Source organism: Lethenteron reissneri, chromosome 5 (genome assembly GCF_015708825.2).
Source record: "Lethenteron reissneri isolate LAM-NWPU_2019-01 chromosome 5, ASM1570882v1, whole genome shotgun sequence".
Taxonomy (NCBI): domain Eukaryota; kingdom Metazoa; phylum Chordata; class Hyperoartia; order Petromyzontiformes; family Petromyzontidae; genus Lethenteron; species Lethenteron reissneri.
This window is the reverse complement of record NC_083783.1, coordinates 597558-615193: the sequence shown is the minus strand read 5'-3', so window position 1 is coordinate 615193 and position 17636 is coordinate 597558. Positions and strand designations below refer to the sequence as shown.

At 48.1% G+C, this 17636-nt stretch overlaps 1 protein-coding gene across 1 annotated transcript in view; it reads left to right on the top strand.

Annotated features, from left to right (window-relative positions):
- Positions 1–2528, top strand: part of LOC133350994 (uncharacterized) — a 39049-nt gene extending 36521 nt beyond the window's left edge. The window contains exon 11 of the mRNA XM_061565884.1: positions 1381–2528. Coding sequence (XP_061421868.1) covers positions 1381–1384 — 4 coding nt within the window. The 3' untranslated portion in view covers positions 1385–2528. The remainder of the gene's footprint in view (positions 1–1380) is intronic.
- Positions 2529–17636: the final 15108 nt, after the last annotated feature.

The following is a 17636-nucleotide window of genomic DNA, read 5'->3' as shown; positions in this document are numbered from 1 at the left end:
GCTTCCACTTCTCTGTCACAATGCACTTTTGTTTTCCCCAAGCGCATCTCACGACCCCTTAAGCTCCTCATGGCTACCACTCATTCCCCATCCATCTAATCCATTCGTCATAATTTGCTCTTCACTATTGTATTATTTATAAGTAAAAATTGTATTCACCTTCATCTTCACCTTGGTCAAGGTGCTCAATAAACTACGATAAATATATGATCCCATTTAGTTATAACCTCAGCGGCAGCCCGTTTGAGCCCAATAATCACAGCAGTCACAAATTTGATGAGTAATGATGTCAGTGCCAAGCAACACCTGAACCAGTCCTGGCCACGCACCCCATTTACCAATGTGCATCGACGAGAGATTTGATGAGGCCGTAGAGGAGAGAGCGTTGTAGCAGACACGTTCCGGGTGTGATAAATGAACTGATGAGGGTCTTGGCTGCAGCTGGGGTAAGGATATAGCATATGCAGAGATGTTGGATAGGGTGGAGAGAGGTCCTGAAGAGTTGAGATATTGATGCATGGGGCAACACTGTAGATATTGTAGTTAGTTATATTTTCAGTCATAATTGAATATAAATGTCCACATTGTTACTTTTATTACATAATATATATAATATTGGAAGTGGCAGAGTGGCTATTGTATTAAGTTAGATTATATATTTTTCAAGTCACTTAAAAAATATGACAAACAGGCACTGATTGAATAGATAATAGATTATTCATTAAAAGGTACTTTCTGTTGGCCTGTGGTTTACTGGATGCACAATGATGTCTTTCTTTCAAACTATTCTTGTGTCTACTCAGATTACACATAGTAATCCATTAGAGGTTATTTTTGGGGTTAGATGGCGTAAATATAAATGTGTCGTTAAACCCGCCACCACCCGACACAGCCAATTAGTAAGGTTTGTCATGTAAACAAAACATGCTGATTAGTTACTAGTTGAGCACTAACCGGTTCTGTGTTGGAGAGTAAACTCACAACATTTACAGTTCGAGTACCCGTGACGTTTTGCAGGTAATTACAACAACCGGCCTCATCAGGCAACATCCAGAGTTGTGGAGAAATCCTCATTCTGTTTCGGACATTATTCATATTTACGTGATCTAATCCAAAACATCTCTCTTTTGGATAATGTTGGTAGTAACATCGCTCATTACTGGCAAACTAATTCCATCTGTGAAACAAAGCATCTTCGTAAAAAATGGCACAAATACCAAATGAATATACCAACTTATGGTTTACAATTTATGATTGTAAAAATTTGTAGGTGTTCTAGATTGTGACACTGCTAAGTTATTTGTTTGAGCATTGGAATATTAGACCTCGTAACCGCACCCTGTGTGGAAGGAATCAAGATTGTTTCTTACTTGTGCGCAGATAAGCAAGTGCCGGATATCCTGCAAGCTCCCAGTGCCGGATCGTTTTCACAGACAGAGAATACTCGTATTTCTCCAATGCTGCGGCTGCACTTCTGGGCTTGCTGTTGCTGTTCTTCCTGCTGGTACTCACACTGGTGCTGTGCCGACGACGATGCTTCCACGCCGTCCAGTCCCAGCGCCACTTGAATGAAAACAGCCTCACTATATGGAGCATTCAGCCGTGCACTCACCTGACGTTGAGATCATCGGTGAGGAGTACACTGCCACAATGGAGGACTGAAAAAATGTGTACACTCAGAACGACAAAGCATCTGCGTTCAATCATTATTTGCTTAGTTCAGTGGTTCTTAAACTTTACTGCAGCCTTGCCTGCACCCCTTTGGTTCTCAATCATAGAAACATATATAATGTTAATAAATACATTGGTTTGATGAAACAAAGTAGTTGTACTTACGTGCCCGTGGTTAATTTGTATTTCGATGATTTACCTTCTAAAAAATTATGGCCATGTCTCGCACCCCCAGAAATGACATCTCGCACCCCCAGGGGGGTGCGTCCACCCCAGGTTAAGAACCACTGCCTTTGTTCAAGGCCATCGCTTATATACAATGTCTTATAAAACGTGATGGTCCAGATATTCATTCAAATCTTCAGATTCGTAGAGTTCAGTTTTGCTTATAAAATAGCAATTTACTGACATCTTTCCCAAACTCTTGGAGTTCCTCGATCCCAAAGTTTGTCATGAAAAGTAAATCACTACCAATTCTATTCATCGAAATTCAATCCATTTTGTTTGCATATAATGTTGAATAATGATTTTCTATCATTATGCGCAGTTATTAGATGTTTATTTGCAATTGTAATTGAATGTAATTTTATGAGAAACTGTATATCTACAGTTTGACGATGTTGTGGAATAAGAGCACTTGCCACCATCCGTGAGTTTACCTTCTGACTGAAAATAGGCAACTTGAAAACCACAAGTGTCCATCACTATACACCGCAATACTGCACTGTATGTCACTGTTTTGGAGACATAATATTTTCCATCAAATATAAGTGTGAAAAACATTTAAAGAACACACACTTTAAAAAATCCAAAGTCAAAATGATATTCATAATACGTTTTCATTTAAGGAAATAAAATTCCCCACAGAAGATGTTATCTTCTGTATGTACTATTTTTTGCCTGGAGGTCTTTCCAAAAATATTTTATGGATCATGACTAGCATTACATGAACACTTTGTGGCCGATGTTACAAGTTTAATTTATTTGGTATAGCTCTGTGAGCCATGCGGCTCTTGAGTCGGGTGCAACCGCAACAAACAAAATATGAACACAACATCTGAAAGCAATGGAGCGCACCCCGGGAGCGCGAGCCTCAGGCGGCCATCAGTGGAGAGCACGGGGCTCCCTCAGGGCAGCAGTGGACGGAGCACGGCTCAGGACAGCAGCGGAGAGAGCGCGGCTCTTCCTCAAGCCAGCAGTGGAGACCACGGGGGTCCCTCAGGGCAGCAGTAGACGGAGCACGGCTCTGCCTCACTGTCACTCACCCATCTCCCTCAGGGCAGCAGCGGACAGAGCACGGCTCTGCCTCAGGGCAGCAGTGGAGAGAGCGCGTCTGGCTCCCTCACGGCAGCAGTGGAGATAGCGCGGCTCTCCCTCAGGGCAGCAGTGGGCAGAGCGCGGCTCTCCCTCAGGGCAGCAGTGGAGACAGCGCGTCTGGCACCCTCACGGCAGCAGTGGAGACAGCGCGGCTCTCCCTCAGGGCAGCAGTGGACGGAGCACGGCTCTGCCTCACTGTCACTAACCCGTCTCCCTCAGGGCAGTAGCGGACCGAGCACGGCTCTGCTTCAGGGCAGCAGTGGAGAGAGCGCGTCTGGCTCCCTCACGGCAGCAGTGGAGATAGTGCGGCTCTCCCTCAGGGCAGCAGTGGGCAGAGCGCGGCTCTCCCTCAGGGCAGCAGTGGAGAGAGCGCGTCTGGCACCCTCACGGCAACAGTGGAGACAGCGCGGCTCTCCCTTCGGGCAGCAGTGGACGGAGCACGGCTCTGCCTCACTGTCCATAACCCGTCTCCCTCAGGGCAGCAGTGGACCGAGCACGGCTCTGCCTCAGGGCAGCAGTGGAGAGAGCGCGTCTGGCTCCCTCACGTCAGCAGTGGAGATAGCGCGGCTCTCCCCCAGGCCAGCAGTGGAGAGAGCGCGTCTGGCACCCTCAACGGCAGCGCGGCTCTCCCTCAGGGCAGCAGTGGACGGAGCGCGGCTCTCCCTCAGGGCAGCAATGGACAGAGCACGGCTCTCCCTCAGGGCAGCAGTGGAGAGAGCGCGGCTCTCCCTCAAGCCAGCAGTGGAGAGCACGGGGGTCCCTCAGTGCAGCAGTGGACGGAGCACGGCTCTGCCTCACTCTCACTCACCCCTCTCTTGCTCGCGGGCACTTGACACACTTCAACCCATCCGGGGGCGTACATGTTTGGGAGGGGCGCACCTTTGGTTGGCTGCTTGCTCGTGGTCACGTGACGCACTTCAACCAATCCGTTAATCACAGTCACAATGACAGAATGACAGAGCTGGGTGTTTATCATAACCAACTTGGCCAGGTATGGGAACACCTCCACTCTTTCCACAACTGCCTATCATGCAGAGTTGAGGGGAGTGGAATACTTGAAGATATACAAAATATCCAGGTAGGTACTGCTTTGATTTGATAGGGCAAATGGTAAGGCCCTACCTCTTACTGGAACGATCCAGGCTCGCCATCAGACTTTCCCACTCCTCGAAGTGAACAGCCATGATGAGATCATCATCACCACCATCATCAGCACACAGATCATCAGTTGTTCTCTCTCCTTCCAGATCAATAAAAACCGTGTGGCATGTTACACGTTCAAATTATTGTTACATCAGGATTCGTAGATTGAAGTATATTTTAATACAGGCAGACCTCACTTAGCGTGCCCCCGTAGAACACTGATTCGTTATAGTGATAGGTGTGGGGCCAAATTTTCTGTACTGACTTCTACCGCCAAGCTTTTTTCTCAACATTTGTGCATTTCTCCGGTTTCCTTCTACGTGCCGAACCCTGATGCTTGGAAATGACCAAACATCTTAATGCAAGACGGAGCTGAGAATAAGTCCCGAGCAGCTGCACTGCGATGTGCCAGCCTTGCCACTGCATCATGGTGGTGGTGATAAAACTGATTCGGAATCAAATATTCAGTATGCTTTGTGATTTTTTTTTTTAAAGTGTTAATTTAACGAGTTCCGGTGACGCCATGGCCAAGTGAGCACTTTATAGGGGGCCTATGAAAAACTTGTTTTTGGAGATTCCTAGGGTGTTCCTCAGTAAGCAGCTCGAGCCTGACCTCGTGGCTAGGCCAAGGGGACTTCCTCTCCGTATCTTCGTGCTCCATTGCAGACAGGTCCCCCGGGAAAAAAGCCATGGTTTCGTCTCCGCTGGCCCCTCCCCGTTCAAGTTGACACCGAAGACACGAGTGTTAGGAACGAGAGCTCTTATAATCCCTCCTGGAAAAAAACCGAAGAGAATACTGGCCTTCTTTGGGTCCTCAACGAGGTCAAGAAACGTTTGCAGGAGGGTAGAGAAGCAGGAGGCAGCCTTATACGACCCTTCACACTACGCTAGACGAGCACGAAGCCAGGCTGCTGGAGCTTGAGGTGGCATACAACAGACTGGCCGGTAAGGGACGTGAGTGCCAAGTGAAAGCGTACAGCCTCCTGGAGGGGGTCGAGGGCAATGCTCCTCAAGGTGCTCGATCCTACTTTCGGCTACATCTGCTCGAAGCTCCGGCATTCCTCTCTACAATTGGGCCATCACCACCTACACGAGAGTCGGCGCTGCCCTGTGACCACGACGTGCCTCCACGCCTGCTTTGTGTCGACGTGGGGACCGCGTGCTTGTCGTCCGCACAAGCTTGCTTCCTGCGTTTTTCAAAAACAAAGAGCAGACTCCGTTCCACAACCTCTCTCGCATATATATGGATTTTTATATTTTGACCACTATGATAAACACGTTGCCTGCGTGCGGCGACACTGGATGCTTTGCTCTCTTCCTTATCCCTTCACCACGGAATGAACACAGTACTGCAGTCATGCGCATTATGGGGTGGGGTGGGTGAATAGGTGCACACAGGACTTGTCCAGGTTTGCCGGCACACAGGAGAGGCTGGTGTGGCGTCCCGGCCACAACCCGTAGGTGGGGGGGGGGGGGTTCCCAGGGCCAGTAAGGTATTCCACGCCACAAATACTTCGGGCAGCAGAGGTATAGACATCTTGGTAAAAAAAGAGCATTAAATGTTTTTCTTGCGGTAAAATTACAGGGCAGAGATATCACACGACTGATTGTGTATAACCCACCATCATCAACACCGCAATTGCGATTGTCCTGGTCGAGAAGAGTGGGGGAGGTTATTATGGGAGGGGACTGGAATTTGGTCCTGGACCCTGCTTTTGAAAAATCACCTGCAACTACCTACGATCAAAACGGTGCGCAGACTTCTGGCTGAAATTATGTCCAAGGCACACAGAACGCTATCCATAATCGACTACTTCCTCATTTCCAAACCTCCTTGCCACAGCTCATTAAGGTTAAGATCCTGGACATGCAGCTGCTCGACCGTGCCCCAATAATAATTCGGCACATCTTAAACCCCAATGAGGGAGCGAGTAACTTCTGGTCCCTAGATAGGCAGCTTCTGGATGAGGAATATAAGAGAGGAGATGAGGAAAGAGATAGAGGAATTTATCCGGATTAACTCCGTCGCTGAGCTCCCCCTCCCACATAATAACATGAGCTGGAGGGGAGCTTAGCTAACCTTCATGTGAAGTTGAAATCCTCATGAATGTTTTACTAAGTAGACGGCGTGAAAATGAAACCAGAAAGGCTATTGATTGACCAAGCTAGACAGTTATTCAGGAGAGCCTGGCTGCTCTTCCATCATCTTTACTCCACTACCGCTAGATTTCTGGCAGGGATGGTTAAATCCTGTCGGCATCGTTGCTTCATCGCATATATCCGTTGCATGAAGGACCCACCAGTAACCAAGGCCAGGAATATCAATGCGCGTTTTAGAGAGTACTATCTTACCTTATTTTACAGCAATTACAAATTTGTACATAGCCTTGGTAATTTGAAATGAAAAATTGGGTTATTGTAGGTAATGGTGGTGGTGTAGTTTAGATGCAGTAAAACAAGAGGGATTGATAGAGGGTTGGGATAGAGCCTGGTCGTAGCTGGGGGGGGGGGGGGGCGACAGAAAACTGGTAGGCTGATAAGTATTGGGGCCCCATCGTGTAGGACACTTACAGGGCAAATGTGCTGGTAGCACGAGCACAGCTGCCATAACCCCTTAATTGGGAAGGGGCAAGTAGCCGAGAGCAGAGTCTTGCAGCTCTCCCATTGGAGGAAGAGCCGCTGACCCCATGACGTGCTCTATGAGAGGTCCCTTCGAGGGACACGATTGGGGGAGAGAAAAGGATGGGGAGGGAGAGGCGGGGCGAGGGAAAAGAGCGGCAGGTGTCGCGTGGAGCCAGGAGCGATGTCCGTCCAGAGAGGACATGGATTCTTTTCTGGCTACGATCATCACCCTTTCCTGATCTTGGTCCAGACCAAAACATCGAGCTGGGCAGACCTATTGCTCCTCAGGAATTCCTAGATGCCACGGCCGCGTAGCCAGCAGGGAAGGCGGCTGGCCCCTATCGGATACCGGTGGAGCTCTAAAGAAAAGTAGGGGTCCCCTTTACCTCTTACCCCCCCCCCCCCCCCCATGAGTTGAGCTTGACGATGTTATATCGCCCACCTACGACTGTAAATAATAAATGGGCCACATTTACCAGACAATTGCAATTCCATCAGAATAGCTAATTGAACCTAACTGACAATCTCGGTTAATCAGTGTTTAAATAACCCCATAGTATGTATCAACATGCACATCTTTGTCCGAGGGAGCAGGATGCGGTTTTAATCCGCCTTGATTATATTATGAAATGCATAACGAGCAGAGGCTTCACGCCTGCGATTAACATCGTTTTAAAGACACGCTTAACTCCCGTATCCAATAAACTCCCGCTTTGCGTTTTGAACTCTGTGCTACGATGGCTCCGTCGCGTGAGCAGAGACCGCAATGCGGAATCTGTGGTTTCTGAATCCCAGGCATTCACACAAACCCCTAAGTATGGTTAATCAGTGGCTTACTGCGTGTCCAACGACGGTGGATGTTGACTTTTAGAGGCTTTGTAGGACAAGAGGGCTGTCAGCGCGTCAGACTTTCATGCTTATTACGCACTCGCTTATCAGAAAATTAAGTCAACTAACCGCCAGTCCGGAAATCGTTTTTATAAAGCACTAATTAAATGGGCGTTGGCTATTTACTTTCTAACTTTATCATTTTTTTGAGCTTGGTTACTTGGTTTTTTCATCACTCGTGACGAAAACAAATATTTAAGACATCCCAACACACAAGTCTAAAAATATCCAAAAGCCACTGCATAGGGTGGGGGTGGACTGTGCTGCCTTCTGCACCGCACATACAAGATCTGGGACTCCTAGGGTTTTCCATCTGACCAGCCCGTTGACGAAATTACTTGGTGATAATGCATTGACAGCGGTGCACAAGCACAAAAAAACCTAAAACTCACATTCAATACCGCCTTATCATGTTGTTTCACTCAAACGTGGCTAACGAATTAGGGAACGCAATTCGAATAAAAAAAGCATCGATTAATCAACGTATTTCCTATACTCAACGACCAAATTATGTAACTACCGGTTTTGTGGAACCAATTACCATCCTTAAGAGGGGTTCTATTGTATATGTTTTGCTATATATATTAATTTGCAGAAAAATGCCACCAAAAGAAATCGCACCCAGAAAGTATCCTACATTTCCATAATTAGGGGCCGTCCATAAATGACGTCACGCACCTGGGGGGGGGGGGGGTCAGACATTTGTGACGATGTGTGACGAGGGGGGGAGGTTTTAGAAATGTGACGTCACCTCAAAATGCGCAACTTTAAATAAATATAGAATTGTTATAACAACACTAATTGTTATAACAACACTCCTACAACATCAGAATGCAGCGCCACATTAAATACGCACTACAATGACAATAGTTTAAAGCGATTTGAAGCATGTTTTATTTTCAAAATGGAAATATGGTTTGGGGGGGGGCAGAGCTTTGTGACGTCATTTGAGGGGGGTCTGACTTTTTGTGACGCCGTGTGACGGGGGGGGGGGTAAAAAAATCGCGTGACGTCATTTATGGACGGCCCCTTAAGTGAATGGCAAAATTGATTTCGATTTACATTTCACCTAACGTCGTGTTATTCAATGTAATATATCGAGAACTTCAGTGCTTGGGGGATTTTGGAGCTGGCTCACCGCCTAGCTGCTGCTGCCTTCCCACTCGGCTGTGGTTGCTCGCACCTCCGAGTCCATAGCTCCAGTGGCTTCTAATATAGGAAGGAAGCGCACCTGAAAGCTCGCGATGCGGTGATCGTCTTTGTTCAATGGCCAAGAGCTGCTGCTGCGAGGATGACCGGAGTTTGCGTGATGATTGTTTATGCTCCTGGATACGAGATCTGCAAAGTGTCATGTTTCATTTTTGGGATTTTCACCGCCTGTACGTGATCAAGTTCAAGTTCAAGTTCATTTATTAGGTATAGCCCTGTGAGCCATTCAGCTCTTGAATCGGGTGCAACCGCAACAAACAAAAAACATGAACAAAAAACATCTTAAAGTGAATATGTGACTAAGTGCAAACAGAAAATTCAAGAAAAGACAGCAAAAATATTGCAGAAAAAACACCGTACACCAACGCTGTGTGCAAAAATCTCAGTGGGATGCAAGTCAAACAACAACAACCACAAGACAGCTTAGATTAAGGCCATCAGTCTAACTCTGTACTACAACAAACAAACATGGCTAAACCAATACACTTTTCGAAATCACCAAAATAAAGCCATGAAAGCAATGAAAAAGCAACCATAGGAACTGTGACGGAATTTTCACAATAAATGGCATAAACAACATCTACTACCAAAACCCTGCAGCCATAGCTGGCTGCATGAGTCACTCCACAACAGCAGGAGCATCAATCGGAGTATTGTAATTTTTCAATGCACCTTTAAGATCAGCACACTAAATCAAAACACAGGTCATACTTTGTAGCGATCATCTGGAGCGAAACATTTAATTTTAGGTCACTGAATAGCACTGGCAGCTAGGGGTGTACAACTCCTCTAGAGCAGTTTTGAGTGAAGATCTCATAGGTAGTGACTCAAGTTTCAATTTATTTGCAACAGCATTCCAGACCCTGGGGGCATCAATAGCAAAGGCCCTTCCTCCAGTATATGTACGGCAATAGGGAATATTAAGCTGGTAAATGAGTGTAGACCTTAGGTCAAATTTGTTCTTTGAAACAGAGACGAGATTCAGCAGGTAATCTGCAGATTTTTTTGCAAGTACATCATGAATAAATAAGATCTGGTGCACAAGCCGTCGAACATTCAGAGATGTTAAGTTTGACCCAATGTAGAGATCACAGTGGTGAGTCCTATATGGGCAGTTCAATGCAAATCTTAAGGCCGAGTGATACATTGAGTCAAGCTTCTTCAGTACAGTACTTGGAGCTGATTTATACACAATGTCACAGTAATCAAGTAGAGGCAGTATGGTAGCTTTAATCAATTTCAAACGGAACATAGGAGGGAAGCAGTGCTTGTGTCGATATAGAAAACCAATTTTAATTTTTGTCTTTTTCCCAATATAATCAATGTGATCTTCAAAATTCAGTTTTGAATCCAGGATGACCCCAAGATACTTATAGATCTTGACTTGCTCTATTTGATCATTATTTAAGGAATGTAATTGGGGGAAAATAACTTCCCGCTTTAGTCCTGGTGAGAAGCATAGCACCTTGGTTTTGGCAGGATTTAGGACTAGTTTAAGAGCAACTAGCTGATGTTGTAGTTTGTTGAAATCACTCTGGAGCTTAGCAATCACGTCATCCGGAGAGCGGCCAGCAGTAATTAGTACCGTGTCATCTGCAAAAAGATTTACCCTGGAATAATCCAGTTCAGTGCCCAAGTCATTTACATAAAGAGAGAACAAGAGGGGGCCGAGAATGGAACCCTGTGGAACCCCTTTTGTTATCTTAACACTGTTTGACCTCCAACCCTCTGTGAATACAGTTTGGGTGCGAGAAAAGAGGTAATTTTTTAACCATTTTACTGTGTTTTCGGAAAAACCGAGGCAACTTATTTTACTAAGCAGGATGTTGTGGTCTACTGTATCAAAAGCTTTGGACAAGTCAAGAAAAAGACAGGCGCAGTACTGCTTATTATCAAGGCTACTGTAAATGTGATTCAGAGAGTCTAATGCAGCAGATGTGGTGCTGTATTTTTTTCGAAACCCAGATTGTTTTAGATGTAATAGATTGTTGGCAGACAGGAAACTGCTAATTTGGTAGGTCAATAATTTTTCAAAAATTTTCATCAACGGGGACAAAATTGAGATAGGTCGGTAGTTATTTGGATCATCTTTAGGGCCCCCTTTGTGAAGTGGACGAACATAGGAATGTTTCCATTCTAGAGGAACTGATGCTTCTTTGATGGACAGGTTGAAAATATGGGCTATAGGTTTGTATATTAGGTGACCAACACTTAGTAGAGCAAAGACGGGAATACTATCTGCTCCGGTAGAGGAGGACCCTTTGAGGTAGGACAGTTGTTTCAGAACATTACTTTCGTGGATTGGCTGAAAACTAAATTCGCTTAATGTTTGGATAGGGGTGTAGGAATTTGCATGAGCAGGGGTGACTCCCAATACATTATCAAATAGGGTACCAGCTTCAGAAAAATGAAGGTTAAAATTGTCAACTATTTTTTGGGGATCTGAAAAATATTCCCCATTTCGGTTAAGCTGAACGGGCAGATGATCTGTTTTGGATGCCTTTTCGATACATTTGATTGTTTTCCAGAAAATCCTGGCATTTCCATGAGATTCAAGGAGAGTGGAAGAGAAGTAGTTATTTTTTGCATGTCGTATTTTTTTGACGCATCTATTCCTTAAAATCCTGTATTCTAGCCAGTCATTGACCAAATTACTTTTCTGAGCACATGCCCAAGCCTTGTCCCTAGTTTTCATGAGCTTTGTAATCAAAGGATCAAACCATGGTGGACGGTTGCCTTTAGTTTTAAATTTAACCAAAGGAGCATGTTTGTTAAGAATTTGGAGAAACGTGTACCTGAAGCCGTAGTCAGGTTTTGAATATCACAGACCTTGTCAATATCCGAGTGAAGCACATCATTAGTAAATGCCTGAGTGCTGAAGTGTCTCATGGAGTGCTTCTCAACCAATTTAGGGGGGGCTTTGGGTCTGGCTGATGATCTCACCCCAAAAATGAAGGAGTGATCACTAAGGTTATTACCTAGAACACCAGTCAGTGCGAAATTGTGAGGGGCATTTGTCAATAGGACGTCAAGCAGAGATGACTGTCCCGGATTTTTTAGGTTGGGTCTTGTGGGGACATTTATTAATTGAAACAGGTTAAATTCATCTGCAAAATTTGTGGCCACGGCCGGCGGGTTTAGCCAATTCCAATTTAGATCACCCACTAAAACTATTTCACCTTTAGGGAGGCCCCCAAGAAGCTCTCTCAGTGCAGATGCAGCTTCAACATCCTTCCCACTAGGCGGTCTATAGCAGCACACTACCAATATGTGTTGATTATTAGGGAGAGTTATTCTGAGAGCCAGACCTTCAAAGCAACATTTTTTAAACAAGGAGTGAGCTGGTGAACATGCAATAGTATTACGAACATAGATGGCAATTCCACCTCCTTTAGATCCTCGGTCAAGCCGAAAAAGATTGTAGTTGTCAATCGTAATCTGCAAGTCATTGACGGCAGGAGTGAGAAATGTTTCTGTTAGGCAAAATATGTCCGGGTCAAGATTTGCTACTTCTAGTTTTAGTTGACTTAATTTAATCAAAAGCCCTCTGATGTTGACATGTAGAACACCAACACCTTTTCTGCCAGAAAAATCTACAGAATTATATGAGTTCTTTACATTTGGTTCAAGATGAAGCTCAATACCACCCAGAAATAAGAAAAGTAGAATTAATAGTTTGCACAGGTATTTTCTGTGAAAGGATGAAGAGCGACGAACCTTGGACGAATAGCAGCAGCTCGCAGATGGTGTTATTTTTAAGAGCAGAATGAAGTTTGGAAGGAGTGCTGGTGAAGTAATGGGACAAAGATAGGGTTTAAAAGGATATAATGATGGAGTATAGAAGTGTCTATAAGTTGTTTCATTAGCAAGTGTAGTTGCAAATTTAGCAATAAGTATTGACGCGAAGTAACGCGGGTAGCCGTTTGTAGAGTTGAGTGTGGCACTAGATATGGCCGGGAGGGACAGTAGTAAGATACACAGCAGGTGAATTGACATCTTTAAAACACTAAATTTAAACACACACACAGCTCACTCACACGCAGCTAACCCTCACCCACTCTCACGCACAGCCCACACCCATGCAGCACAACGCACACGTGGCCGCACACGCCGCCGCCATCTTGCTGCTGTTGTTGTTGCAGCTGCTGTTGTTGTTGCAGCTGCTGTTGTTGCTGTAGCTGCTGCTGTTGTTTCAGCTGCTGTTGCAGCTGCTGTTGTTGTTGCAGCTGCTGCTGTTGTTGCAGCTGCTGCTGTTGTTGCTGCAGCTGCTGTTGTTGCTGCAGCTGCTGTTGTTGATGCAGCTGCTGCTGCTGTTGTTGCTGCAGCTGCTGCTGTTGCTGCTGCTGTTGCTGCTGCAGCTGCTGCTGTTGCTGCTGCAGTTTCTGCTGCTGTTGTTGCTGCAGCTGCTGCTGTTGCTGCAGCTGCTGCTGCTGCTGTTGCTGCAGTTGCTGCTGCTGTTGTTGCTGCAGCTGCTGCTGTTGCTGCTGCAGCTGCTGCTGTTGCTGCTGCAGCTGCTGCTGCTGCTGCTGTTGCTGCTGCAGCTGCTGCAGCTGCTGCTGTTGTTGCTGCAGCTGCTGCTGCTGTTGCTGCTGCTGCTGCAGCTGCTGTTGCTGCAGCTGCTGTTGCTGCTGCAGCTGCTGTTGTTGCTGCTGTTGCTGCTGCAGCTGCTGTTGTTGCTGCAGCTGCTGCTGCTGCAGCTGCTGCAGCTGCTGCTGCTGCAGCTGCTGCTGCTGTTGCTGTTGCTGCAGCTGCTGCTGCTGCAGCTGCTGTTGCTGCAGCTGCTGTTGCTGCTGCAGCTGCTGTTGTTGCTGCTGTTGCTGCTGCAGCTGCTGTTGTTGCTGCAGCTGCTGCTGTTGTTGCTGCAGCTGCTGCTGCTGTTGCTGCTGCTGTTGCTGTTGCTGCAGCTGCTGCTGCTGCAGCTGCTGCTGCTGCTGTTGCTGCAGCTGCTGCTGCTGCTGTTGCTGCAGCTGCTGTTGCTGCTGCAGCTGCTGTTGTTGCTGCTGTTGCTGCTGCAGCTGCTGTTGTTGCTGCAGCTGCTGCTGTTGTTGCTGCAGCTGCTGTTGTTGTTGCAGCTGCTGCTGTTGTTGTTGCAGCTGCTGTTGTTGTTGCTGCAGCTGCTGCTGTTGTTGCTGCAGCTGCTGCTGTTGTTGCTGCAGCTGCTGCTGCTGTTGTTGCTGCTGCTGTTGTTGCTGCAGCTGCTGCTGCAGCTGCTGCTGTTGCTGCTGCAGCTGCTGCTGTTGCTGCTGCTGCTGTTGTTGCTGCAGCTGCTGTTGTTGTTGTTGTAGCTGCTGTTGTTGTTGTAGCTGCTGTTGTTGTTGTAGCTGCTGTAGCAGCTGCAGCCGACCCAACTGCAGTCGCAGGAGTCATACACGAAGCAGCCGCAGCTGTGTGTACTACAGCAGAGCAGCAGCGGCCGTGCGGCCTGGAGGCGCCGAGGCTGAATAGTTGCGTGATGTGGACGTGGAGAGACGAGATGTTTGGCTCATCAGCTTCACGGCAGGGGAGGGGGACTCAACCGTCGACGCGCCCACCCGGGCCCCACGTTTGCCGTGAGGCACCACAAGGGTTAGAGGGCCTCCCCGACGGCAAATGCTAACATTTTATACATTACAAACGATGAGTTAAACCTCTTCTTCTCCGGATAAAATATGATTCATAAATAACATACAGCATTGTGTTAGTCCACCGCAGGATGAAGACCATCAGGTGCCATTTGGTCACGAGCAGTCTGTATTGTATTATTGTACAGTACAACAAAAAACACTAACGTGCACTGACCATGCGGGTTGGTACGTGTTGTAGAAGGGATAGAGGCCAGAACTGGTTCAAACACCACTCGCTACTCATGTTAATCGTGGCCAGGCATACAACTTAAGTCCACAGTGTAGTACGCTCAGAGCCGGCCCAGCCACTAAGCGACCCTTGCAATTGCAAAGGGCCCCGTGGCCAGCAGAGGGCCCCCTAGAGTCACTGCTAGCTAGTGGGTGAAAAAAAATCATACATCAAAGGGGCCTCCAACCAAATTATGCTTAGGGCTCCCAAAGGTCTAGGGCCGGTTCTGAGTACGCTAACCGCCTGTTGCACTGCTACACCCTATTATATTTATATCCCGTATGAAGTGCCAGTTATTACACTGTACAATGTCATCAGTGTGTAGGGTAAGTCTATTAAAGAAAGGTAAAGGTGCTTGTGGAAGGGTCTCCATTAGAGTGAACTCTAGATTAATCAGTTGCTCACAACCAGGAGTACGCAGACCCCAAGGGGTTACATGGCAATGTCCCAGGGGGTACGTGAGGTGATTTATAAACGTGTGAAATATGAGAGTCATTGGTGAATAATGACGCACTGGTCAATAATCACGTATAAATCTGCCAGAACTGGTGCCGAACTCTGCTGCATACACAAAATCCAGAACCGATGCAGACCTCTACATTTGCTACTAAATGTGTTGTGTCGTAGTGAAGGGGTTGTGTGTTGCTCAATGCCTACTAATAGGTAACTATCCAAATACCAATATACTGTAACAAAAAATTCGGGATTTTTTTGTTACGTTAAACAAGCAGCCCACATGTCCTTTGGACCTGACCTGACCGTCTATCTGTCCCTCCTCCCATGGCTGCGGGCCGCGTGCCAAGCGACTCCGCACGTCTCACGAGATCGCATTAAACCTTGAGGGGTGGAAGTTTCAGAGACGGGTCACGTGACGCCAGGGCATAGTGCCGTAACGGATGCGGGAGCGCGGCGGTGACGTTGGAGGTGACATAAGCGGTGACGCGAAGACGGTCGAGCAACGTGGAGTGGAAGCGCCCCAGTGCCATGGACTACACGAGGTATCCTCTCGCTCTGCATCGCCATGGTGAACTTGACTCTCCAAGATACGCGCCATTATCACAGCACTAACACAACATACAGCACTAAAACCAACTCAACCACCCACTCACCCACCCACCCGTCTTCTCACTTAGCCACCCTTTTAATCAAGTACCCACTAACTCACTCACCCACCCACTCAAGAACTCACCCACCCACTTATTAACCCACACACTAACTCACTAACTCATCCACCCATTGACCCACCAAACACACCCACTCACCCACCCCCCCACCCACAATCTTACCCACTCACCCACCCCCCCCACCCACAATCCCACCCACTCACCACCACCCATCCACTCACCCACCCACCAACCCCCAACTCACCCACTCCCCCACCCAATCAGACACTGACCCACCCACTCACTCAACTACCCAACCCCCATTCACCCACCCAAGCAGCCACCCACCGAACCAGCCACCCACTCACCCACCCACCCACTCGCCCGCCCACCCGAACGCCCACCCACCCGCCCGCCCAGCCAGCCACCCACCCACCCATTCACCAACCCACCCGCTCGCCCACCCACCCATTCACCCGCCCCCTCGCCCCCCCGCCCGTCCGCCTGCCCTCCCGACTGCCCGCCCCTGAACGCCCGGCCACCCCGCCCCCCCGCCCCGCCCGCCCGCCCCCCCCGCCTGGGGGGTGGCCCTGGTGGGGAGGGGGGGGATCTTTGTATTTTAAATTCCTTGGGTGAGTGGGTGGGTAAATGGGTGTGTTGGCGAGTGGGTAGGTGGGCGGGTGACTGTGTGGGCGAGTGGGTAAATGGGTGGGTAGGTGGGTGGGTAGGTGGGCGAGTAGTTCGGCGGGTAACTGGGCGGGTGCGTTGAGCGCGTGGGTGGTTGAGTTGTTGGGTGGGAAGGTGAGTGAGTGGGTGGGTCGGTAAGTGGGTAGGTGGGCGACATGGTAGTTGGTGACTGTGTCTCTCCTGCTGTGCATGGCTCCTGCAGATCGTTGGGCGATGTCCTGCCCAGTCAGGAGAAGGGTGCCGGGGAGCATCCCACTTCATAGGGCGCTCAACAGCCACGACCCAGAATTTGTTGATTTTGTCAGCTCCTGCGTGTGGTAAGAAAAAACCCCTACTCTCTCGCATCCCCTTTCCTCGAGGATTTCCTTCCTCTAAGTTATTCGAGATGACTCTCAACCTATTACCAGGAAAATATGGAGCTTGGAGCTAAGTGAGTCCGCAAAGACGCGCCTGGGCAGTGCAAGGCTCAGTGCTACTGGGCATTGGAGGACTGCCGCTACCGCTTCTGATGTGCATTCCTGAACCCCGTGGCAGAGCGAAAGAACGTCAATGCTAGAGCCACACCTCTCTCACTATGTCCGCTACGCGTGTCCCCTGTGCGTCTTTCAACAGATGGGATCCGGATTGTCGCATGACGCCCACACAGGCGCTGGCTCACAGCTGGCTCCGAACTATGGCCACCAGCACCACCACCACTAGGAAAGCCACCACCACCGCTGCTGCTCCTGGTAGTGTGCAGGGCACTAGAGCTGCTAAGCGTCGGTAAACAGACTGTACAATTGCGTTGTTGTTATTATGTACAGCAAACGCTTCCCTTTCGCGGGTTTAGCTATCATGGTTTTGCGCCTAATGTATTGAGCTACAGTTCGCCGACCACATGCCTGTGGCTCGACCATTTGCCGACCACCGCAAGATTCCTGTACGCATTGTAACTGTACTGCCTGTGATCATGTTGCCACGAAAAGCCTTTGAGTTTGCGGATCGCGGATTTGCGGCTATTTTCAAGAACGTAACCAGACCCAGAATGGGCAAGGGTTTGTATTATTGCAGTATTGTTATTAAGCGGGGATAATCTACCACTCATTTAGTCCCCCCATGGACGATGGGCGGGGATGACTGCCGATCTCGTAGCAGGGCGGTAAAATGGTGGCATGCGGCTTTCTT